Genomic DNA, 24,890 nt, shown 5'->3' on the forward strand with positions numbered 1-24,890 from the left:
AGAGTTTACAGTACAGTCGTGAGAGAACAGCCCTTTCTGGATTACTGGCAAATGCCTGTCCGTGAAAGTTATACTTTGAGGAATTTTGACATGCTGACAGTTAGTTAAAAACTTAGCTTGTAGAATGAGTCAAGAAATTGTAGCACAAGTGGTAATGCTGCAGTGAGGCCGCTGATACATCTAAGTCCTGACTCCTTGGCAACTGCTGTGTAGTTCAAATTGAGCTCCAGCAGCGAGAGCAAGCACTGTGGCTAAAGCAGAATGAGCACTGGCATCAGCAAGGTCTGTAGCACAATGAGTCTTAATGTTATGATGGCTACCACTAACCAACTCAGAGATTAGCCCAACCTATTGAAATGTAGGAAGGAATTGAAATGCCATCTCTTTAGCAACATACTTCAATAGCTCTTCTCCAGTGGACTACAAACCCCCAAGGTCTGCTATCCGATCATTCAAAACTTCTCGTTAAAATGACACTAGCACCAAGATGCCTTATGGTAATTGCGCGCTCTATAAAATGTATTAACATAACAAGCGATGTGCAAGCCACAGTTACATTGCAGCTGCTGCTGGACAAGCCCAGGTCTCACTGAAAATGCCACAGAAGGAACAGAGGTCCATCAGAGCTACTGCAGAACAAGTCTCAATAACCCGGAAGCTGCTGCAGAGCAAGTCCTTGAACAGAGCAGCACACAGACTAAAACACAATACCATGGGAGGTGCAGCAAAGTGCTATATGCTACTAAAAATGTAGGAGTAAGATGATATTGCCACAGATCCATTAGCCTATAGAAAGCTGTTGGGAATAAGGACAGGGTTAGACCTATATATATATATATATATATATATATATATATATAAGTGCTGTCCGCGTACATGGACACAACATGGGTTCTGCTCCCCACCTTTATTCCCAAGTCCATCATGTGTTTACGTAGGCAGACTGCAAGGGGTGCCCCCGCTAGGGCAACCAATAGCAGTAAGAGGGGACATCACTGACTCAGACTCCTCTCAATATTCCATAACTATCTATATATCCAGAACTAAACTAAGCCCAAGTCTTGGCATCGGCAGCAGACAGGGAGCATTTGTGCCCCCTGTAAATGTGCGCACAAAAAAAGATGGTGGTCTACCTGGCACCAGTAGTGAACGGCAAAATACTGTTGCATTAAAAATACAGAATGTTTGTAAATACTTAATAATTATAGTGTAAATTATCAGTGATCATGAAAAGTAATATTTGGGAAAACTGAACTGATGTCAGTACTCCAGAATACACTAGGAGCAGAAGTGACATATCAACAAAGTAGTGCCCTCTGGCAACAGAAGAAGGCAGAGAAGAGTCAATCATCATACATCATCATGGCATTCCCACTGCAAAGAGGGAGCTGGAGGGAGCTGGGGAAACCAGAGCTCATTCTCAAGGTGTACTGGAACACATAAGTGGTTGAACACCATAAATGACAAAAGCACTCTCATCCCTTAAGATTACACAGGAGCCAGAAAGAATTATGCCACAGCATCTTCCCTCATTGGAGAACACCATGAGAAAAAGGAGGCAGGGCACTACAATGCTGCCCCAGAGACTATGAGGAAGAAGGAAGGTGTGGATCACCACGGTCGCAGAGCACCGAGGGTACACCAGGAGATAAAAGGGCCACTTGCCATAGCAATCCCAGAATTCTACAGTGCAACACAGAGGTCATCAGGTGAAAGATGGGGCGGACAGCCACATTGCTCCTTCATCGTGGACTGGAAAGCAGAGGCCAATCCTAAACAAAACCCTTCAGACCACACCCAGAGGTAGAGAAGTGACCTGATCGCAGACAACCTTGTCCCTGTCCGCATACCCCAAATTAACACACCTCTCCTTTTGCAACAGGCAAGGAGCAGGAGGCAGATGTAGGCGGATGACCACATCCACACACCCCCAACCCCAAATGAACAGCCCTCTCCTTTTGCAAGAGCACAGCAGGAGGCAGATGTAGGCGGATGACCATTGCTCTCATCATCAGAGTATGTTCAACATTGAAGAAAGAAAAAGTGCAGCATTCAAGCACGTAATATGCAGGACCAGGGAGAAGGATAGGCAGAAATATTCACATACACGTGCCGGCAGAGATGGAGGACAGACATGAAGATCCACACATGTGTACCAGACCGGGGCGGAGAACAGACATAAGGTTCCACGCATGTTCCCCAGATTAAGGACAGACGTGAGAATCAGGAAGGATGCAGGAAACAAAAAAAAAGTTGAGGTTGGTTGGCATGGCTTCCTTTTGCAGATTTCAGGTTCCGGTTGAGAGGTCAGAGGCTGCAACCACTTTTCTCCTTGATACAGTCCGAGTACTTCTAAAAGACTCTGGGAAGAAGCTTCTCTATGAAATCTTTCACAGCATCCATTTCCTGTTAAAAAAAAATGTGGCATAAAACAGACATTAAGAAGCTTTAATTATGTGCTATGACACGTTCAGTCTTCTTGCCTGTGCACTGATAAGCTGTCTTCCTCAACTGCTGTACCCAGTGGTGCAGTTTGTACTCATTAAAAGTCTCTCTAGATGCCATCAGCCTTCACCTCCGGCACCTTAAAAGCATAATGCCCCTCTAACTTCTGTTGCACAAAATGCAGTTTGGCCCACTTCCTGAACCTTGTCTAACAACTACTCTACTTGACAATGCGGGACACCTCTCACACCTACCTCCAATATCCAGTATCTATAGACCTGTTCTAACTCCACATCGTGTGAATAGAGATTATTTTCCTCCAAGTCTTATAACTCAAGATGCTACCCTCCCACACTCATATGCCTCAAGAAGAGGGCATCTTCCCTATTCCTTTACCTTGAGGTGTTCTCCCACCTTTGTTCGGAAATTGTCTGCCCTTACATTGTGTGCCTTGAGACAGCCTCTCGAGGGGAGGGCTGCAACAACTCCTTCACAAATGGACATGGTCTGCATCACCTCCAGCATGCGGTGGTGCAGTCTGCTCCACCTCAGTTGTCTGAAAATACTGAATTCACCACTGCCCAGGTCTTTAGTCTCTGCCTACCACTATTTTCTACTCCTCAAGAAGTTGTCCATCTCACATCATTTTTCGGTAAATCTTCATGTTAGTAAAAAGTTAACAAAATACGGCACAATACTTGTGAACATCTTGACAAGAGTGCGAAAGCACATTGACAAATCTATTTACTTCAGATTACCCTCTTATATGAGACTACAACATATGCAAGGCAAAGACCTATTATTACTCATCCAATAATTGCATTTCTGTGCAAAAACTCCAATGCAACATACATTTGTACATAGGAACATCTCATATCTATGGCATCCGGGGCCGATCCATTAATAAAAGGAAAAACATTTGTATGTTGACTGTTATTTATTAGGCGCCAGAGTCCATGCTATAATTGTTTTCAGCCTATTCCAACCCTGTAGTTAATCAATTTACCATGTCTGCCCACCAGCTCTTCCAGGACTTTATCAGCCTTGACCTCTCAGCCTACATTCCTTGGCCAATGCCAGTCATATCTTTCAGCCAGGCATTGACTGTAGGCACTCTTGACGACATTCAATGGATAGGTATGTGCCATTTTCCCCAATATCAACCCAGCATGACAAATTTGTATGGCATTTTACTTTTGTTTTAGGTTTGGGCATGAGCCCTAAGATGCAGTGCTTCACTACAGAAGTTAAATCAATCAATATCTCTCTATTCAAGTTTGTGACGAACTCATTAATTTCTGACAGGCTGACATTCCCAGAACATATGGAGGAATGCAGCTCAATCCCTTCTATATTCGGACATTTGCGAGTTCTGTCTGCAAATATTTTGTAAAGTCAGAGTGGTTTTAAGTACGTACGATGCAAGGTATTAAAATGATACAGTTTAAATATAGTGTGGCTAGTAATCATTTGGACTGGAGCACAGGCCACATACCAGAGAGGGGCTCTTGCTGATCCACTTCCTATTGCAATCGAGAATTCATAGGACTTTTCACTCTCTTTCTCTTCAGGGCTTTGTGAAGCCGATACACCAGTTTTCAGCCACATCCGCTGCCTAGCAACATCTCTAATGTTTCAGACGCTAGACCAAGGTGAAATCGGTCGATATCTCACTGACCATGTGGGTTATCTTAAAAAAATTGCAAGAACGGTCTACCTCCCCATCTGAATGTCTCAGACCCTCTTCAAATGTTATAAATGATTCCTCTGGATTTAGATCTCCAAGTGAAAGACATCCTCTCCACTGCGAGACAGACCATATTTGTGATGTTCTCGTGGATGGAGGAACCCCCCTGCTCCCCTCACCCAGAGTACTCTTTTGTCCGCAACATCCCACGCCGTTACCACTCCATATACAGTTAGGCGGATTGATTCTTCCTCAGCATCAAGTAGCAAGCGAGCATATCTATTTAAACAGTGCTCTAAGAAGGTCTTCCTCCCAGTTCTCATCTCCACTACATGAAGATACGTTATGCTATAGTTGTGTGGTTAGGAAATAAAGCTCCATATCCGAAATTCCCAGCTCTCCCTCCATTTTGTCTGTTTTCACATGTTCCCTTAGCACCCTGCTTCGTTTTCCTGCCCAAACCAATGAAGTTAATAGCAGATGGAGATCCTTGAAAATTGATCAGGGAATAGAACAGATCGAATTCTGTAAAGTATATTGACATCTAAAGAGGACGACCATATTTGCCAGTGCCACCCTGCTCATCACCACAACAGCTATAGTGTTCCTAAAACCAACAGATGTTGTTAACCCTAGAATGCCCCGGTCTGTATCATACAGGTATTGTGCATTTGGTGTGCGCTATGTGCATCCCCAAAGATCAATTAATCGGTTTTCCATTTGTAGCTCACTTGCAGCAGTTTATGAAGAGATGCATGCACATGCTGCCAATGAGAAAAATAGTGTCTTATTAGTATTAGGTTCTAAGCCAGAAAGTCAGACAAAGTTTTGTAGCTCATTCAACAAGATGAGGTTTGCTTCCACTGGGTCAGAAATATATATTAAAGTGTTGTACACGTATATGGACAGAACATGGGTTGTGCTCTCCACCTTTATTCCTCAGTCATCATGTGTTAACGTAGCCGGAACGCAAGGGGCTCCACTGCCAGAAAAAATAATAGCAGTGAAAGCAGATATCACAATCTCTTGCTTCTCTCAATATTCGAGCTATCATATACTAAGCCCTACCGACTTCACCCTTGCCCCACCGACTTCATTCTGGACACAGGGTCAGTATAAAGTCATTTAATCCAATACCTAACCTTTGGGCCAAATCCCATCTTCTGCCATACCATATGCACACTTTCCCACCCTACTGTGTAAAGGCTTTAGCTACATCTCAAGCCACTAGAGCACCTTCTAGCTGTGACCCCTCAAGCATATTCATAACATGGTGTCATTTCTGTATATTCATCTGCGTGTTTCCGTCCAGAATAACGCTGCATTGCTCTTGCTAGGCCAATTCAGCAATCACTAGTATGAGCCTGTTGGCTAAGGTTCTGGATAATATATTCAACATGTACATTAATCACAGACTATGTTCTATAAGACTCCTGTATATGGCGATCTCCATCTGGTTTCAACACCATTTGAACCAGAGCTTCGCTCAGGAGCCATGAGCATCTGTCAATTTAGCGCCTCCTTCTCTCTACCAAGAACCCCCTGAAATTTACAATAAAACTCTGGGGGAAACAGTATGAACCTGGAGTCTTTCTTCCCTGCCAGCATATCACTAAGGGCCACCAGGATTTCTTCTTTAGTAAGGTTTTTCTCCGACGCGGCAGCTTGCTCCAGAGTAAACAATGGGATCTGGAAGTCATTCACAAAGCTGGTTATTTGTTCTTCCAAAGGAGAGGGATGCTTTTTGTACACTGTGGTCAGGTGTTGTGCAGACATGGAGCTTTTTGCCACCTGGGTCGCTATTTTCTTATCAGGGCAATTCAAGGACAATATAGCAGAGGATGGGCACTCTCTCCTCAGTAGCCTTGCTAACATTTGACCTGGCCTATCACCATTTTGATGTAACCGTTGTCTAAAGTCCCTGTAGGTGAGTCTATCCGAGGCGTCCCAGTCTTTCCCTACTCCAAGCTATGCCTCTACCATTTAAGAGCACCACCTGGTCTGTGTGTTTAGAGTCGAGTCAACTACTTTTCAATCCATACTAGGTTATGTTGCAACTGTTTAATTCCATATAGCGTGCTCCCAGAGAACAACTTTCAGAGCATCCTCCTCAGTTGCCCTAGTAACAGTGGATTCCCACCCACCACCGTTATTTTTGAATTGGGGACTAATTGTAGAACCAATCCCCAATATAAATCCAGGGTCTTTTAAAGGTCTCTAGCTGCAGATTTCTTACGTTTGAACTTCCAGGAATCAGGCTGGATCCAGAAGATTTATCTTAGCAGCACCCCTGCGTGCCGGTTGATGGAGTCTGTCGACTCTGCATGATGGTGTCGTGATAGTGGGCGTCAGGACGTCCACGTCGTCAATATACCCGCTACTCTGGCGCACTGACATCAGTTCTTTTCTTTCTACGCCGGCCAGCACAGATCCATCGAAGAGAGCTTTACCCACTGTCATTTTCTGACAGACTTTTTTCGACTTTTTGTTGATTCCTTTTTTGTGTGCTAGGGCTGTCTAGTAAGAAGATCTTCGGGTTAAAGCCCTGTGGCGCCTGTCACCGCACCATGTTGGTCACGGACGGTCTCTGGTGCCTGAAGTGCCGCCACAGCACAAAGTTGTGCTCCGATTGCCGAGCCAATGCACCCAAAGCTTTGAGGGAGCAGTCTCTAAAGCTACTTGAAGTGTGGCACCTCGAAGGTCGCCCGTCGATCTTGGTCTCGATCCCTGTAGAGAGGAAGGTCCGAGCACCGCTCCGGAGGATCAAAGTAATCTTCTTCCAAGTCGTCGAGGTCAGGTAACAGGCATCACAAAACGTCGCGCACCGAGACAGAGGAAACTCGGTGTTCGAGGCCCCGTGGAGCGGGTGCCTGGGTCGGAACCACATATCCCTTCTTTTCCGGGGCCGAGAGTGACCCCTGACAAGCTTAAGGAGTTTTATGACATCATGTGCACTATATTTGGGCGGCGCGGCCATGACGGCGCGCCTTTGGGCCAGACAGGCTTGGATGACAGAGGAATCCCCATGTGTTCCGCACCTTTGGCTCTGGCCCCGGCACCACAGCCTCCTACTGCACCTGTTTCCGGGTCTGGACCGGCGCCAGTTGCACCTCCACAGCGAACTTCCCCAGCGCCACGCCCGCCGCTAAGGTCCTCGGTGTTGCCTCCCCAATCCTCATTCCGGCGACACAGAGCCTGTCAGGGGTCCACCGACGCAGAGATCATCGCTGACGGAGCAGTATGGCTCCATGCCGTTCAACTGGTCCTGTTCTGAAGGGTTAGGAATGGATGCCGAGAATTTGGAGATAGAGTGGGATCCCTTAGAAATCCCGCAAACTCAAGACATGGACTGATGAGGAACTGGGTGATGCCAGTGGCTTGGACACCTCCCCAGTTTCTGGCATTCTGTCTCCTTCTAATCTGGCTACGGAGGAGGGGGCATCATTTGCTATGGTGGTGTGTAGGGCTGCGGAGCTTTTGGACCTGCAGCTCCCTACGGTGGCAGTCAAGACTAATATCTTGACAGAGGTCATGCCAGTGGCGGCTCGCCGAGGGAGTGCTGCGTGGCGGTGAGGCGGGGGTGGGTCAGGGTTGTGGACTCCGACATTCCGCGGAACGGGGTAAATTAAGTAAATTAATTAATAAAACAATTTACCCTGCATGCGCTGCATCACCAACTCTGCGATGCAGCGCGCGCAAGTTAAATTGTTTTAATTATTTACTTAATTTACTCCGTTCCGCCATATGTCGGAGTCCACAAACGCCCCCCCCCACCCTGGCCTTGCCCCACCCGCCTCACTCTCCTGCCGAACCGCCACTGGGTCATGCAGCCTGGTATCTCCGCCTCGGAACCCTTTCTGCCTTCCAATGAGGCCTTGACGGAGATTCTTCTGGGCACCTGGTCCAACCCCAGCACAGGAGCCCCAGTGAACAGAACAATTGCCTGCCGCCATCACCCTGCACTGGGCAAACCAGCTTTCCTCACCACCCACATTACCTTCCGCACCCCAGGACAGGAAATCCAAGAGACTGGAAAACTTTCGGGGAAAAAAAATCTCTTCCGTCAGTCTAGCACTATGGTCGGTGAACACGCAAGCCTTCGGGGCTGTTATTTTATGCAATATCGGACACGGTTGAGCAGGTGCTGCCCAGAGTCTCGGAGGAGGACCGGATTCTGCCCTCCCAAGCAATTTCAGATGGGAGAGATGCAGTGAAGCTCGCCATCCGATGTGGCTTTGATACGACAGACTCAGTGGGTAGAGCGATTTCCACGACTGTGGCCGTACACCGCCACGCCTGGCTGAGGAAATCTGGGTTTTCAGGGAATGTCCAGGCTGATCTTGTGGACATGCCTTTTGATGTATCCCATCTCTTTGGAGACAAAGCAGATGGAGCACTTGAGCGTTTTAAGGACTTGCGGGCTACAGCCAAGTTCTTGGGCCTCACCACAACATCCCAGCCTGTGTCTGCTTTTTGCTCCTTTCGTGGCTCCGGAAGGGGTTACCAACTGAGCCAACCCTATTCCAGCCAGAGGGGCCCGCAGGTTCAGCAACCTCTGCGGGGCCAGTTCACCCAGACCCCAGGAGGCCAGAAGCCAAGCCACAATCCCACTGCAAAACCCTCCTAGTCCGATCCCCCAGGATCATTCACACCCAGTTGGTGGCAGAATACGTCAACATCACCACCACTGGTGGAGCATCACCTCGGACAGGTGGGTGTGGCAAATTGTCCGACGAAGCTACTCCCTCCCCTTCTAGACTGCCCCTCCATCCATGCCTCCAGTTATGATCAGCTGACGGAGGATCACCTTGCCCTACTCCATGAGGACATCAAAACTCTCTTGGCCAAGTGAGCTTTAGAGAGGGTTCCCAGGCCAGAAATAGGCTGTGGTTGTTATTTCCACTATTTTCTGGTCTGAAAGAAGGACGGAGGCCTTCATCCTATCCTCGACCGTGGAGCCATCAACTACTTTCTCAAAAAGGAGAAGTTCAAGATGCTCAGGTCCCGTCTTCCCTGGACCCGGAAGACTGGATAGCAGTGCTGGACTTGAACACCTATGTTTATCCCCGTCCTGCTTGCCCATCGTCGCTACCTGTGGTTCACAAGCACTTTCAGTTAGCCGTGCTCCCTTTCGGCCTCAGCAGTGCCCTTCGGGTGCTCACCAAGGTGATGGCGGAGGTCGCATCCCATCTGGGTTCCAGTCTTCCCCTATCTCGACAACTGGTTGTTGAGGGCGGGCTCGTCCCAAGCAGTCTTCTCCCACCTCCAGCCTACGGCGATCCTCCTGCATTAGCTGGGGGGTTCACCATCAAAGTGCCGAATTCACACCCGATTCCCTCTCAGACAATCCCATATATCAGAGCGGTTCTGCACACGGTACAGTTTCGGGCCTATCCTCCTGAACAGCAAGTACAGGATATTCAGGCTATGATACCGATGTTTCAGCCTCCATCTTGGATTTCGGTGAGAATGGCTCTGCGGCTGCTGGGACTCATGGCATCCTGCTAGTGGACCATACCAGATGGCAGGCTTTGCAGTGGGACCGGACATTCCAATGGGCACAGCATTGGGGAAATCTCACCGACCTGGTCGAGATATCGGAGTGCACTGCGAAAGACCTGCAGGGGTGGGTGACGAACTGCAATTGGGACAGAGAGAGAACCCTCTCCCTTCCTCACCCAAATCTCACAGTAGTCACAGATGCGTCTCTTCTGGGATGGGGAGGTCACCTAGGGGAGGTGACGATCAGAGGACTCTAGTCTCCTGCGGAAGCCAGGCTCCATATCAACCTATTAGAGCTTCGGGCAATCCGATTGGCACTTAAAGCCTTTTTACCATCAATCAAGGGAAGGCTGGCTCAGGTGTTCACGGACAACACTACCGCCATGTGGTACTGCAACGTGTAGGGTGGTGGACTCTGTCAAGAGGCCCTGCGCCTCTGGCTGGAACAGGGCATTTCTCTGGTGGTTCAACATCTGGCTGGTTCCCAGAATGCCAGAGCAGCGGAACTCAAGTGGCGTCTCCATCCGGAGGTAGTACAAGGTCTGTTTCAGCGGTAGGGAGAGCCTTGGTTAGATCTGTTCACCTCCGAAGAGAATGCACAGTCAGCAGTTTTGCGCGTTGGAGTTTCCAAAGTGACTCTCTCTTGACTATGCTTTTTGTCACGAGTAGAGCTCAGGCCTCCTGTATGTCTTTCCGCCCATACCACTCCTGCCCAGAGTGCTCAAGAAGATCAGACGCAACCGGGAACAAGTCATTCTTGTGGCTCCGGACTGGGCGCGGAAAGTATGGTATCCCAAGCTTCTGGCAATGAGCATCAATCCTCTAGTCATTCTGGCCCTTCAGGAGGATTTTCTGTCCACTCTCCGCCTCCTTGCGTGGATATTTAACAGTGACAGCTTTTGACCTTACTCTCGAAGTTTGCGAAGTTACTCTGTCAGCCAGGCATCCCTCCACAAAATGGGTATACGCCTGCCGATAGAACAAATGTTGTAAATATTGTACAGAAGGGTCCCCTGACCCCCTTACCTGCCTCTCTGTCAGATGTTCTCCTGTTCATCCTATCCTTGGCCCAGCAGGGCTGTGCTCTAGACACTCTGAAGGGCTACCTTTCGGCCCTCTCAGCTTTTCTTCGGATGCCAGATCAGCCTTCACCTTTTAACTACCCTCTGGTGCAGAGATTTTTGAAGGGGTTAACCCACTTGTTTCCCCCTTCTCCTTTTATTATGCCAAGGTTTCTTGATGTGCCCACTGTTTGGGCCACTGCACAACAGCCTTCTACAGTTGCCAAGTGTCAAAACAGCCTTTTTGGTGGCAATTACCTCTGTCTCCTTACCTGATCGTATTTCTGGACATAGTGGTACTCCGTACTAGGGCATCTTTTCTACCGAAGGTTGTAACACCCTTCCATCTGGGACAATCGGTTACTCGGCCTACTTTCTATGCACCTCCGTATCCTTCTACAGAAGAGGAGAGACTCCACTGTCTGGACCCAAAAAGGACGTTATTGTTCTACCTTGATTGCACCAAAGAGTTCTGGGTGAATGATCAACTCTTTATAGCGTATGTGGGAGCAAAGAAGGGGTGTGCTGTTCACAAGAGGACCATCTCACGCTGGGTTATCCTCTGTATTAAAATATGTTACACCTTGGCGAAGAAGCAGCCTCCAAAAGGTCTTAGGGTCTATTCCACAAGAGCGAAGGCAGCCACCACAGCCCTTCAGTGTGGTGTGCCAATTGCTGATATCTGGCCACGTGGGCGTCTTTGCACACGTTCGCAAGACACTATTGCCTGGATTTTCAGGTTCGTAGGGACGGCTCAGTTTGGCTGCTCTGTCTTGCAGGACTTTCTTGTCTAAAGCTTTTTCGCAGTCCCACCTCCAGGGTAGGAATTGTTTGGGTATCTGTTCAAAGGTAAGGAATCTGGGGCTAGATGTCTATTAGATGGACAAGTTACTTACCTTATGTAATGCCTTATCTGGCAGAGACGTAGTCTAGCTGCAGACTCTTTACCGACCCATCCATACTACAAAATAGTTTTTAGTGTCAGGCCTGTTCCTCTTTAGGGTCCTAGTTCTTTTTATCACACCATGGTCAGCCACTTATGGCTCTGCGCTTCCGGTGTGGAAAGTCATGAATAGTACGGACGTCAGAGCGCCGGAGTGGCGGTTATATATATATATATATAAAACAGTGTTGACCGACGCCATCTATCGGCGCACTATGGTACTGCTAAGAAAAATCTTCCAGATTCAGTCTGACACCTGGAAGTTCAAAGGCAAGGAATCTGCAGATAGACTATGTTTCTACAGATAAGGAGTTACAGAAGGTAAATAACTTGTCCGACAAGCACAATGTAGGTCTACTAGCAGGCTTTGGCGTCAAACTATACTTAATTAGGAGTGGAGTATGGTTTGAGAGGAATCAAAACAGGTATTGTGTCATTTCAACCCTGGTCACCAAACAACTCCTATCCAAAATGCGGTCTAACCAACTGTATGCATCATATACCAATGCATGATACAAATACTCTTTAGTGTTAGGGTACTATCCTGGCCATATATCAATGCACTTTAGATTTGTCATAATCTTCTCAAGCGGCTCATTCCAGATTTTGAGTGGGTGTCTGTCCAAGCTATCATCTAAAGAACAATTATAATTACTCCCCCCAAATAAGCGGGATATCCACATCTGGAGAAAATGTGTCAAAGAGATCAGAAATATAATTTATCATCTATGTTAGGTGCATAATTATTCAGTAGGTAGATTCCCACCCCATCCAGTAGTCCGTGCACCAGGACATAGCTCTCCTCCACATCAGCTCTAGTGTGACTTTGCTGAAATAGGACAACTGGGGCCACCTAGAAAAGCATCCCTCTGGCACAGGATTAATATGTTGGACAGAACATATGACCCTTCAATTTTCTCCACTTCGTGATCCATCAAGTGTGTTTCCAGTACAAACGCAATATTGACAAACTATCATTTTAAAATATGTACAGCCCATTTCTTTTTATATAGCAATTTAGGTCATGGACATTCCAAGCAATACATTTTGCACTGGTGCCCATAATAATGACCTGGATCATTTCTGTCTCCAAAAGGAGTCCAACTAAACAGGTGATCTGTGGCTTGCTATAAAAGTGGGTGACATTCTAATGAATGTCAATTGGCCTCTATTTATCACCCTTTGAGATGGCAATTATGTACTCTACAAACCTAACAAAAACCCCATTCAAACCCCGCTTCTCAGAATACACCAATATTAACCAACAACCTGCGTCAGCCCATTTTCTCTATCTGCAAGATCCTTAGTAGCCTGCAAATTATTTCATGCAAAATTAACAATGAACAAGGTATACTACTAAATCTTATTGAATAGGCAGTGGGAGGGGGTACAGTGCGAGCAGTCCACAGCAACTCCCCACAAGGTAAACCATACATAGTACCAGGATCGCTTGTCCACTCAGTTACCCATTTTCATTCAGGGAGAGGGCATTTTTCCAAGTCCCTTTCAGTTATACTCTCTATACCATAGTCTGGTACAAGAGCACCAGAGCAATGTTCAATTGCCAAATTACCATCCTCCACCACCACTACTGTAGCTTCAGAGGGCTGTAGAGAGGGAGCACATATTCTGCTCCTCCCCTCCCTCGCATTGCATCAGCACCCTCCTTGTGGATCCTCAAACCGGCCAGATCATGCTCAAGCATGACTTTGGTTACAAACAACCAACCTGTCCCACAAATCTTTCAGAGATGTGAAGAAATGTGAACCGCCCTGATGCTATTTCAGGCAGAATTGCATGTGATACAACATGTACTGCAAGTTCACTGCTCTCCGTTTCACTAAGGATTTCCTCTTGTTCTAGACTGATTGTAAGTAATCCAGGAAAATTCTAATGACTTGATCCTCTTATTTCAGTCGTCAATATGTGTGGCACTCTGTAGGATTATGTGCCTATCCGAATAATTCATGATTCTGGCAAATAAAGCTCTTGGGGAGGCTTCAGGAGGCAGAGGAAGTGCTTTGCATACCTTCAATTATTAACAAAGGAGACAGACCGTCACGTCAGTCTTCAGGGTATATTTCATCCATAAGTCAAGAAGTATCGTGGGAGTCACACCCTCAGCAAGTTTTGGAAACCCCATAAAACAAATTGTTCCGACGAGACCCACCCTACACATGGGCTTCAAGTCACGGAGTGATCTCAGTCAGTCAACTAATTTGGGAGCTTAGCTTCCTTTAAATTAGACTTTAACTAATCCAAAGCCTTCTCCATTTCCAGTGTCCTCATACAGTTAGGTGTTCACATTGCTCCCTGTGGCTCACCCCCATCCCTATGTCTACCTGAGTTCAAGCTGCCCCTGGCATATTGACTAACTTTAGTTTGTTGGGCTGAGCTGGCTGACCTATCTTTCCCCATGGTGTGACTTTGTGGTTGGGGTTGGAGAGAGAACTGAGGCAGCAGTCACGCCAAGAACAGGGTATACTGCTGTAATATCAGTCACCCCTACTCACCAACTTGCCACAGGCTCAAAGAGCAAGGTGTTATTTGTTCACTGACCGCTCTTCAGTCCAGAATATATTGGGCTCTGAAAAGACACTTTTTCAACAACAATCTTCAAACATAATCTCCTTTTCTGTTGGAAATAACATTGCCAGGATGTGTTGACCTTCAGTCTTTATGTAGACTCAGGTGCCCAGCTCATATGTTCTAACTTCAATACAGACAATTAATCTGAGGTTATCAATGCAGCAACATTCATGCTCACTGAATTATCACCATATACTGTTTGTATTTGGTAGTACCCATGTAATCTCCATTGTTACACTTTCCACTTGTCAGTGTCTATTTGCTAAATGCCTCTCATGCTGCATACAGTGTGCGTCTCAGGCCATCCAGGTTCAGGAAAGCTCAATCCTTTCCATAGCTGACAAAGCCCCACCACTCCTATTCCCCATGGCGCATGCCGTACTGCCAACAGTCTCAGTTGCCACAACTTCACTGCCTGTTCTAGGTGGTTGCGGGGCAGCAAGAAGCAAATGCAGCACAGGGCTCTGCCCGCACCGACGCCTTTTGAGCAGGCTATGCTCTTCTTAACGTTCTTGTCACAGTCTCCATAACCTCCCGGGGCTGAAGTCTCCAACAGGTGTACTGTCTCAATGCCCAGGAACTCGCTGATGCCTCACTCAGATTCTGAAAGTCCCTCCCTACAGGCTTGTCTGCGCCATATCAGCTTTACTCTTTACAGCCGTTCCTGCATGCTCTTATTGGCATTCAAATCCCTTGCAAGACTCAATTTCCTTTCTCTTTTGGGGATCAGCAAGCCCTGCCAGACTCTCCTAATCAATGGGACACGTCACTCCAGGCCAGATTCCTCCACTTAGGGGCAGGCCGCAACTATGTGGCCACAGGATCTGCAGGGCATCCGCTGCTAACAGTGTAAAAGGTCACAATGTTCCCACACAAGTCTCCCTTTCTCTACCTCTGCATGCCAATCTCACCAAGATTTAATCTGTAATGTCGGTGAGGGTCCTGGAGCAAAGGACGAGCACATCCTGTTGGCAATGTTATCATGCCACTTTCTATCCCATGGACAAATGTTGTATGCCCCCTCTCCAGTGCCTGCCTCACCTTGTTTCTCCAGACATTGCCAACTCCTATGTAAGGCACCATCTCTTGAAATATACAATGTTCTATACCCCACTTCACAAATCTTGAGACATTGTGCAATACCCTTTTGGTATTGGAAAGGGTAGTAGTTGGAAAATGTTCATTACTTTAGGATGTATGGTCCTTTTGAGGGCTGCTACCCTCTTTGGTTAGGACAGCTTTGTTCCTCCAACTAATGAGTTATATTTGTATAGAGGCTTTTAATTTGGCAGGTCTCCCCCTTTGGTAACAATTATGGTTCTCTCTATGTCCAGGTTTTTAGTAGACCACTTTGAGGGTGCAACCTCTGCTTGTAATAGGGCAGAGGCAGAAGAAATATTTAGACCTTTGAGGTTTGGACTAATGTATCCTGGAACCCAATACATTTTGGAACTCGTCAAGTTTTTTCATGACAGGCAGTAGCTTTTTGGTAGGATCTGAAAGGGAAGGAATATGCTACTTACCAGTATGCATCTGTTCTTGGCATGTAGAGCTGCAGATCTACACACTGTGCATACATCGCCATCTGGTGTTGGGGCCGGATGTTTGCAGTTTGTTTTTCCTCTTGGGAAGTCTTTGGAAGTCACGAGTTGGGTGACTCCTCCCTTGGTTCATTTTGCGCATGGGCTTCGGCTCCATCCTCAGATTGTTTTTCGCCAGCAGGGAAAGATGGAGCGTAGTAGTAACAGTAAGTTATAGTTATCTGAACTAACTATAACGGGGGAATTTCAATGGTTTTTTACGAGTGATATGTCCAGCTAACTATAACATGCGTGAAACCTATGGTTTTTTAAGTGTGTATATATATATATATATATATATATATATATATATATATATATATATATATATATATATATATATATATATATATATATATATTCACTGAAAAAACCATAGGTTTCACACATGTTATAGTTAGCTGGACATTTTACTGATAAAAAACCAATGAAATTCCCCCGTTCTAGTTAGTGCAGGCAACTATAACTCACGCGACCGCAATCCTCTGCTGATGCGAATACTGTATTTAGACACTTATTTGCCCATGTCTTCTTCCATTAATTTTTAGCTATACATATATTACAAATATTTTTTTTTCATAAAGACACATATGTCATCAGCAGAAGATTGCGGTCGCGTGAGTTATAGTTGCCTGCACTAACTATAACGGGGGAATTTCATTGGTTTTTTATCAGTAAAATGTCCAGCTAACTATAACATGTGTGAAACCTATGGTTTTTTCAGTGAATTTGCAAGGTTTTTTAAATGCTAATTCCTAACTATAACGTGTGTGAAACCTATGGTTTTTTCAGTGAATTTGTACGGTTTTTTAAATGCTAAGTTACTTTACGCCATTCGTGGCGTTGCGCGCCCAGTTAACGCAGTTCGTTCCGTGCGCGCACGGTGCGCGAAGCACGCGGTGCGCTTCGCGCACCGCGCGCCCACTTTACGCAGTTAGTGCCGTGCACACACGGTGGTCACGCGGTGCGTGCCCACATTATGCGGGATGGGCCATGTACGTACGATGCGCTTCGCGCACCGTGCGCACATGGGGGACATATTATGCGCATCTTTTTGAAATGTATTCTTTGTTAATTTTATTGTTGTTATATGCCATGCACAAATGGTGCCCTTCGGGCACCATTTGCACACGGGGTGGCACCGTGCGCACATGGGGGACATATTATGCGCATCTTTTTGAAATGTATTCTTTGTTAATTTGATATATTTAATATGCCATGCACAAATGGTGCCCTTCGGGCACCATTTGCACACGGGGTGGGGAGAATGTGGATAATTTTTTTTTTTTATAATTTTTACCGTACGCGTACGGTAAGCGTAATCGGCGAATTTCCGAAAAAAAAATAAATATTTTTTTGGGCTTGAGGGTTGTTTGGGGACCCCTATATCAATGCTGGGTGGTTAGGATGTGACGAAACTGCCTCTTTAGCCATTTTTTGGCTTCGTTTTTGCTGCCCAACTCAGAGAGCGAGAGAGAAAATGGCGGCCGCCGCTTCCTGGTTTCGACCGATTCGAATGTTTACTAAGATCTAAGAGCCAATCAGAATCACGCTCGCGCACGCCACCGTACGCGTACGGTAAGCGTACCGTAAGCGCACTGTAAGCTGGCTCAGATATATATATTGATTTAAAGGCTATTTTCTCAGAATCTACTGAACAGATTTACACCAAACCTACAAAAGGCACTTCCTTGACCTGAGGACTAGCTCTCTGCCAAATTTCAAGTAATTCTGTTCAGCCGTTCGGGCTGTAGCTGTGTCTAAAGGTCCTATGGAAAAATGCATGGGAAAAACGCGTTTTGGGACCCCCCTTTTATCTCAGCCCCCGCTTGACGAATCCCCCCGAGACTTTCAGGGTAGGAGCGGAGCGTAGCGCCCCACCTATTTTGAAAAATTAGCGAGGATTCGTCGACCGGCGCCAAAGTTATTCAAAATAGAATGTTGCGGATTTCCTATGGAAACAGGGTCCTAACTATAACTACCTACTGGCGACCGCCAGTAGGATATATATATATATATATATATATATATATATATATATATATATATATATATATATACACGACCAGCAATGTTTAACTTAGCTAGGAAGACAGGCATATATCCACCAACTTGCTATTTTAGTGGTGCAGGCCTATTTGATGTCAAAGCAACTGTTGCAGTGATATTAGCAAAAATGTCACAGAACATTTCATGAGTGATGTAATATGAGCAGTACATGGCTATTTTTCCATTTATTTTATTAGTTTTTAATGACTAATAAGACAATGACAAGTCACTTATACGAATGGTCAAGAGAATGTTTTGTGTACTTAAACGTCTCAGGTAGCATTTTTCTATCAAAATGCAAGGCGTGAGTTATAGCTACCCTAGACCACGAGTTATAGTTACTTGACATGCCTATAACTAGTGAAATTCAGGGGGGTTGTATGTTTTAAACACCATGTTTTCAGTCACATTTTCACCCAACTATAACGTCACTTTAACCTTTGTTTTTTCAGTGAATTTCTAGCAACCCTGCACAACACAAACAAAAGTGTTGGTGGTGCCCCTGCTCCTTCCGGAGACATCAACGTAAAAAATATGTAAATAGCCCCCGCAGAGCATTAAGGGGAGCTCCTTCAAGGAGCACAGAATAATAAATGAGAGACCGTGGCCACTCTTTATTACTCACTTTTTGGCTAGTAATTTTCTGGGTGTCCCGGTCCCACTCTGGACACAACCTAGTTTGTGGTTTTTTTGTTTTTTTTTTACAGGGAGAGCACTAGTGGCCCCGCCTGCTCCCTGCCTGCACCCCCTTTTCTCGATGCCACGCAGAAGGTAGCAATATGTTTTTATTTAAGGGGTGTCCTGGGCATCCCAGATTATTATTACTGTTAAGGAGTTTCAGGTTTTTTAGGTCTCGTCTAGCTATTGCGATAGCAATCGCTATGCGAGACTCTAGTAAGGGGCTCCCAAAAGTGCTCCCAAAAGCGGATTGCATGGCGAGCACGCGCACAATCACGTGCATCGTGCCGCCATGCAATCCACTTTTGGGAAGCGCTTCAGCCCACTGGCGCGTGCACCTACTTCAAAGGGTCCGCTCCCCCGCCTGGAATGCGCTCCCCCGCCCGCAGAGCGCCGCACTGTGGTTTTCAGTAGCAGACGTAGTTTTGCATGAGCAAGGAGTTACCAATAAAGTTATTCTTTCAATCACATGTCCGTTTAAAATCGCATACGTCATCACGCTAGTACTATCGTGAGGAGACGTGGGTTTCAACCACTGCTACACGCTAACAAGAGGTGAGCGCTTAGTCGGTTTGAATAGCATTTTGTTACCACATAATGTATCTTTCGGCAGTAGTGTCACCCAAAGTTTGACATCGACTTGATGTCTGGTCTTTCTTTTAGATTTAAATCTTGTTTTTCACAGTAGTTGCCTGTTTAATTCTGCACTGGTCAACAGAAACCTTTCCCTTGTATGGTAGGTTTCTGCCTGCTGCCATGGCAACCGCCTACGTGTGTCCCAGCTGCTCCTCGACAAGTCAGCTTCTCTGTTTGATACCCCACTTTGTAACTTGTTGGTCATTGCTTCGGACCTATCTCATGACCTGAAACATCTCCTTCCCACAGCGCTGCGTCCTATTGCAGATGAGATGAGCGAATGCCTTTTGGTTGTAGCAACGTTGTTTTTTTTTTTTTTAAACCTGCGCTCGTTCCTTCTACCCACCATTCAATCGTGTTTTATCCTTTTTCCCCTCCCCCTCTTTGAATTCATAATGAATTCACTTCTGTGCCGCAAGGCGATAAAGCAATTACATTTTTACAATGCGTTGTTTAATTCCTTAACCAGGAGCCCTTCTTCTAGCCTTGTACCCTCTCTGTTTCAATTCCTCGTGTATAACATTTCACAAATTGAGAAATTAACCTTCATTGCGGGTTCTTCCCTTCAATGGGGCTGTGGGCTTTGATGCCGGGTAAGCTGTTTAGGCGCGCAAATGTGGCACGGCTTACTAATGACAGACACCTCCCGCGACGCCGCTTGCGTGTGAATGGCACTGTGTTTGCATGTAAATGACTGTCAGCTTCTTCACAATACAATTACGGTCCCGTGCTGACTGTAACTGAATGGCTTCATAAGGGATTACTCCGATCTCCGTTGAAGTAATTACTTGGCTTCTCATAGGACACAAGATGGCTGATGGTCTTTTTAATATCTGCACGGATAGGCTGGAGCTGGGATAGCTCATTCCCAAGGCGTCAGTGGGTGCATCATTACCACTAAGTTTCACTTTCACATCCGAACTTTAGTGTGAGCAGTCAATACCTCTCGCTGGAACGAACACATGCTGCTGTAAATAAACAAGCATTGGCATAGCCTATAGGTCTCGCATTTGGGACCTTATAAGTTTTTAGCTATGCAATAGTAGATGTTATTGCACCAAGGATATTGTGCTGCATAACTAAATACTAATAAGGTACCAAAAGCGAGACCTATTGGCTATGCCAATGCTTGTTTTTGGTTGCCTTGATGCCCACTCTAGGCATACCACAGCTGGCCCCATTCCGGGCTGAGAGGAAAAACTGGGCGCGTGCAGCCCCGTCGGCTCCCCTGCTTGCACCCATCTCAGATGCAGCGGGAGCTGGTGTTGCTCTTACAACAGAGAAGGAAAATGCTACTTACCAGTTCTTGGCATGTACAGTTGCAGAATTATATACTATTGCATAGATCGCCATCTGGTGTTGGGCTCGGATGTTTGCACTTTGTTATTGTATTGGAAGAAGTTCTTTGTAGTCACGAGTTAAGTGACTCCTCCTTAGTGCGCGTGGGCATCGACTCCATCCTCAGACTGTTTTTCGCCATAAAGGGTGATGATGGAGTTTGTGAGAAACATAAAGAGAGGTCCATGTGTGATGTATCTAAGTAAGATAGCACTGCAACAGATAAAGGTACGCGGGTGGGCATATATAATTGTGCAGCTCTACATGCCAAGAACAAAGGCGTACTGGTAAGTAGCATTTTCCGTTTGAGACATATGAGCTGCAGAATATATACTTGTGCATAGACTACAGTAGTACTCTCCCTAGTGGTGGCCACCTGCATCTGTTGCAGTGGTTTGAAAAAGTGTCCTTAGTACAGCCTGGCCCACACTAGCCTGTTTTTCCTGCACATCTACACAATAGTGTTTTGTGAAAGTGTCCGAAGTGTGCGGTGTAAATCATGTTACTGCTGTACAAATGTCATCTATGGGAACGTTCCCTAAGAATGCCATAGAAGCCCCTAGTTTGTGTGTGGAATGCGCTCTAGGGGGAATAGATAATGTACGTTTTGCCTATCTGGATGCATTTAACGATCCACCTGGCAATTCCAGGTTTTGATATAGGGTTGCCCTTATTATGTGGTGGTGAGAAAGCTACAAAAAGTTGTTTAGTTTTCCTGAAAGTTTTTGTCCTTTCAATGTAGTAAAGGATAGCTCTTTTGACGTTAAGCGTATGAAGAGCCAGTTCTGCTACTGAGTCTGGTTGAGGAAAAAAGACTGGCAGCTCAACAGACTGGTAAAGGTGGAAAGCAGAAACGACTTGCGGTAAGAATTTAGGGTTTGTCCTAAGAACCACTTTTGTTGTGATGTATTTGCAAAAATGGTTCTTGTATGTTTAATGCCGGGAGTTCACTAACTCTTCTAAGAGATGTGATCGCCACAAGGAAAGCTACTTTCCATGTGAGAAACTGTAACTCACATTTATGTAAAGTTCAAATGGGGGACCCATGAGCCTGGTAAGGACAATGTTTAGGTTCCACTCTGGAGAGGGTGGAACTCTGGGACGAATTATCCTTTTAAAGCCTTCCATGAATGCTTTGATAGCAGGTACCTTAAACAATGACAAGTGTTGTCTGTTTTGTAGGCAAGCGGCTATGACAGCAAGATGTAATCATATAGATGTGTATGCCAGATTACATTTTTGTAGCTGCAAGAGATAACAAATAATGTTTTGAAATGAAGCATCTAGTGGATTGATTGTTTTATTACAGTAGATAACAAATCTTTTCCATTTAGCTGCATAGCAAGCTCTAGTGGTAGGATGTCTAGCCTCCTTAATGATATTCATACAGTCTGGCAGGAGATTGAGGTAACCAAACTCTAAGACTTCAAGAGCCAGATCGCTAGGCTCAGTTGAGCTGGGTCTGGATGCCTTATTTCTCCATGGTTCTGTGTGAGGAGCTTTGGAGAAAGGTGCCACTTTTGATGTGGAACTACTGAGAGTTCCAGCAGGGTTGTGAACCATGGTTGCCAGGCCCATGTAGGAGCAACCAGGATCAATGTGAGACTGTTTGAGCTTGCGCACCAGTAATGGAATGAGCGGGAGAGGCAGAAAAACGTACGCAAATCTGCCTGACCAGTTCATCCATATCGCATTGCCTCTGGACAATGGGCGTGGATACCTGGAGGCAAAGCTTGGGCATTGTGCGTTTAAACGTGTAGTGAACAGATGTGTGTGTGGCTGGCCCCACATCTGAAAAAACGGATTAAGAACTTGCAGATGAAGTTCCCATTCGTGGATCTACTGTCTCTGTTGACGGAGGAGATCCGCAATTAGATTGTGTACCCCTGGGAGATGTTCTGCTAAGAGGTATATTTTTTGAGGAATGGCCCATCTCCATATGCTTTGTGCTAGGCGTGAAAGCTGTAAAGAGTGTCTCCCCCCCCGCCCTCCTGTTTTTGTACATAGTACATTGCTGTCATATTGTCCGTATGAACGAGGACAGCTTTGCCTACGAGATGTATTTGGAATGATTTTAATGCGAGAAAAATCGCCAGTAATTCCAGGTGATTGATGTGGAGCAGTTTCTGTTGAGGGGTTCACATGCCCTGAATGGTATGGTTTAAGAGATGAGCTTCTCAGCCGGTGAGCGATGCGTCTGTTAGCACTATTTGTGGACCCGGGTCTAGGAACGGCCGCCCTTTGGAAAGGTTTTGTGTGTTCCACCACTGCAGAGAGAGATGTGTGCGGCTGTCCACCAACACCAGATCTGTAAGCTGACCTTGAGCCTGGTTCCACTGATGTGCTAAACATTCCGGTAATGGACACATTTGGATTCTTGCGTAAGGTACGATAAAAATGCAAGAGGCCATCATCCCCATTAGCTGCATGAACACTCGAGCTGGTAGTGAGTGTTGAGGTTGTAATTTTGTTATGAGAGCTTGCATGCTGGCTATCCTGTCTGGAGTCGGGTATGCAAGGGCTTTTGAAGTATCTATTGTGGCGCCTATATACTGTTGTGTGTGGGACTGTTGAAGATGTGACTTGGTGAGGTTTAAGCTGTGCAGCAGCTAGATTGTTTTGTGTGTGTGGTGCACACAATTGCTGCGTGACTTGGCTTTTATGAGCCAGTCGTCGAAGTAAGGAAACACATGAATGTGTTGTCTTCGCAAGTGAGCTGCTACTACTGCAAGACATTTTGTGAAGACCCTGGGTGCTGTAGTCAATCCGAATGGGAGGACTATGAATGGGTAGTGCTGACCGTCCAGTACAAACCGTAGATATTTCCTGTGAGCAGGGTGAATAGGAATGTGAAAGTAGGCGTCTTTGAGATCTAGAGTGGCAAGGAAATTGCCTTGTTGGAGCAGTGGGAGGACCTATTGGAGAGTGACCATATGAAAGTGGTCGGATTGTATGTACAGGTTTAACGGTCCGAGGTCTAATACTGGCCTGAGAGTACCGTCCTTTTTTAGGATGAGGAAGTAGAGGGAGTAAACCCCTGTACCTTGATGTAGGGGAACCGGTTCTATTGCATTCTTTTGCAAGAGAGAGAATCTCTGGTTTTAGAAGCGTTAGATGTTCTGTGGACATTGGACGTTGTTTGGGAGGTATATGTGAGGGAGTAGAGGGGAGTTCCAGGCAATAACCATACTAGATAATTTGTCTCACCCACCAGTCTGTGGTGATGGAATTCCAGACAGGTAGAAACTGTGAAGGTCTTCCCCCGACCGGAGTGGAGTGGTCTGGGGGAATGGAGGAAAGTCACCATTTTGTGGTAGGGGAGGTGTGTGTGTGTGTGTAATTCCCATGGCCTCTTCCTTTGTTATTCCCTCTGAAACCCCCTCTAAACATCCTCTGTTAGAGGAAGTTGGAGTGGCGCTTTTATATGAAGCAGAGGGGCTGTCTGTCCCAATGGTTTTAGAGGCGCTCATATAAAAGGAGGGATAAAAGGAACCTCTAGTAGTTGGTGACTGTAAGGACTTAGCTGTTTCTGTGTCTTTTTTCATCTTTTCTAAAGATGTGTCTACAGTAGCTCCAAACAAGTGATCTTTATCAAAAGGCTGATTAAGAATTGTAGACTGCACTTCCTGCTTAAAACCAGATTTGCGTAGCCATGCGTGAGTGCGTAGTAAGATGCTTGTATTGATGGCACAAGATGCTGTGCCCGCTGCATCAAGAGCACATTTGATAGAGGTGTTTGTAATTAGCTTTCCCTCTTGTACGAGATCGTTAGCTTTGGACTTCTATTGTCCTGGAAGATGTTGCATGAGCATCTTCAGCTCATCATAATGCTCCCTATCATACCTGGCCAGTAAAGCTTGGGCGTTGGTAATGCGCCAGAAATTTGCTGCGAGCGTTATTTTCTAAGATGGTTCACGCTATGCATGTTGACTTATTATGCTTACAGGAAACATATATACCCTGGGGGAGGCGCGATTGTTTGAAGCTGCCAGGGTATGATTTAATTGTATGCTCCAAACAGACCTCTATGATTAGAGGAGTGGCTATTCTTATGAAGCGTGGGACAGGGGTCTGTAGGAAAATTCGTGAGGATAAATTCGGCAGATGGATTATAGCTGAGATTTCGGTTGGGCAAAGATTATTAACCATCTGTACGGTTTACGGGTCTAATAGCGACGACCCCGATGTGTTTAAATTCCTAAATGTAGAATTAGCTGCCTGGCCCTATCCACTTTTATTCTGTGGGGATTTGAATATCAATTTACTCAGTGACTTTAACTTGGCAGTTGATAGCAACTATAGTGGTAGGAAGCCCAAGGTGTTTAAAGCACTCCAGGCCTTAGTACAAGAGCATGGGTTGGCAGATCTATGGAACAGACATA

The 24,890-nt window shown here is 46.0% G+C and overlaps 1 protein-coding gene across 3 annotated transcripts in view; it reads right to left on the reverse strand.

Moving 5' to 3' along the window:
- Positions 1 to 1,240: 1,240 nt before the first annotated feature.
- Positions 1,241 to 24,890, reverse strand: part of LYPLA2 (lysophospholipase 2) — a 69,545-nt gene continuing 45,895 nt past the window's right edge. For all 3 annotated transcript variants that reach the window (XM_085648314.1, XM_085648313.1, XM_085648315.1), the window contains exon 10: positions 1,241 to 2,406. In XM_085648314.1, the coding sequence (XP_085504440.1) occupies positions 2,353 to 2,406 (54 nt within the window). In that variant the 3' untranslated portion in view covers positions 1,241 to 2,352. The remainder of the gene's footprint in view (positions 2,407 to 24,890) is intronic.

The sequence above is a fragment of the Triturus cristatus genome, chromosome 3_2 (genome assembly GCF_964204655.1).
Source record: "Triturus cristatus chromosome 3_2, aTriCri1.1, whole genome shotgun sequence".
Classification (NCBI taxonomy): Eukaryota; Metazoa; Chordata; class Amphibia; order Caudata; family Salamandridae; genus Triturus; species Triturus cristatus.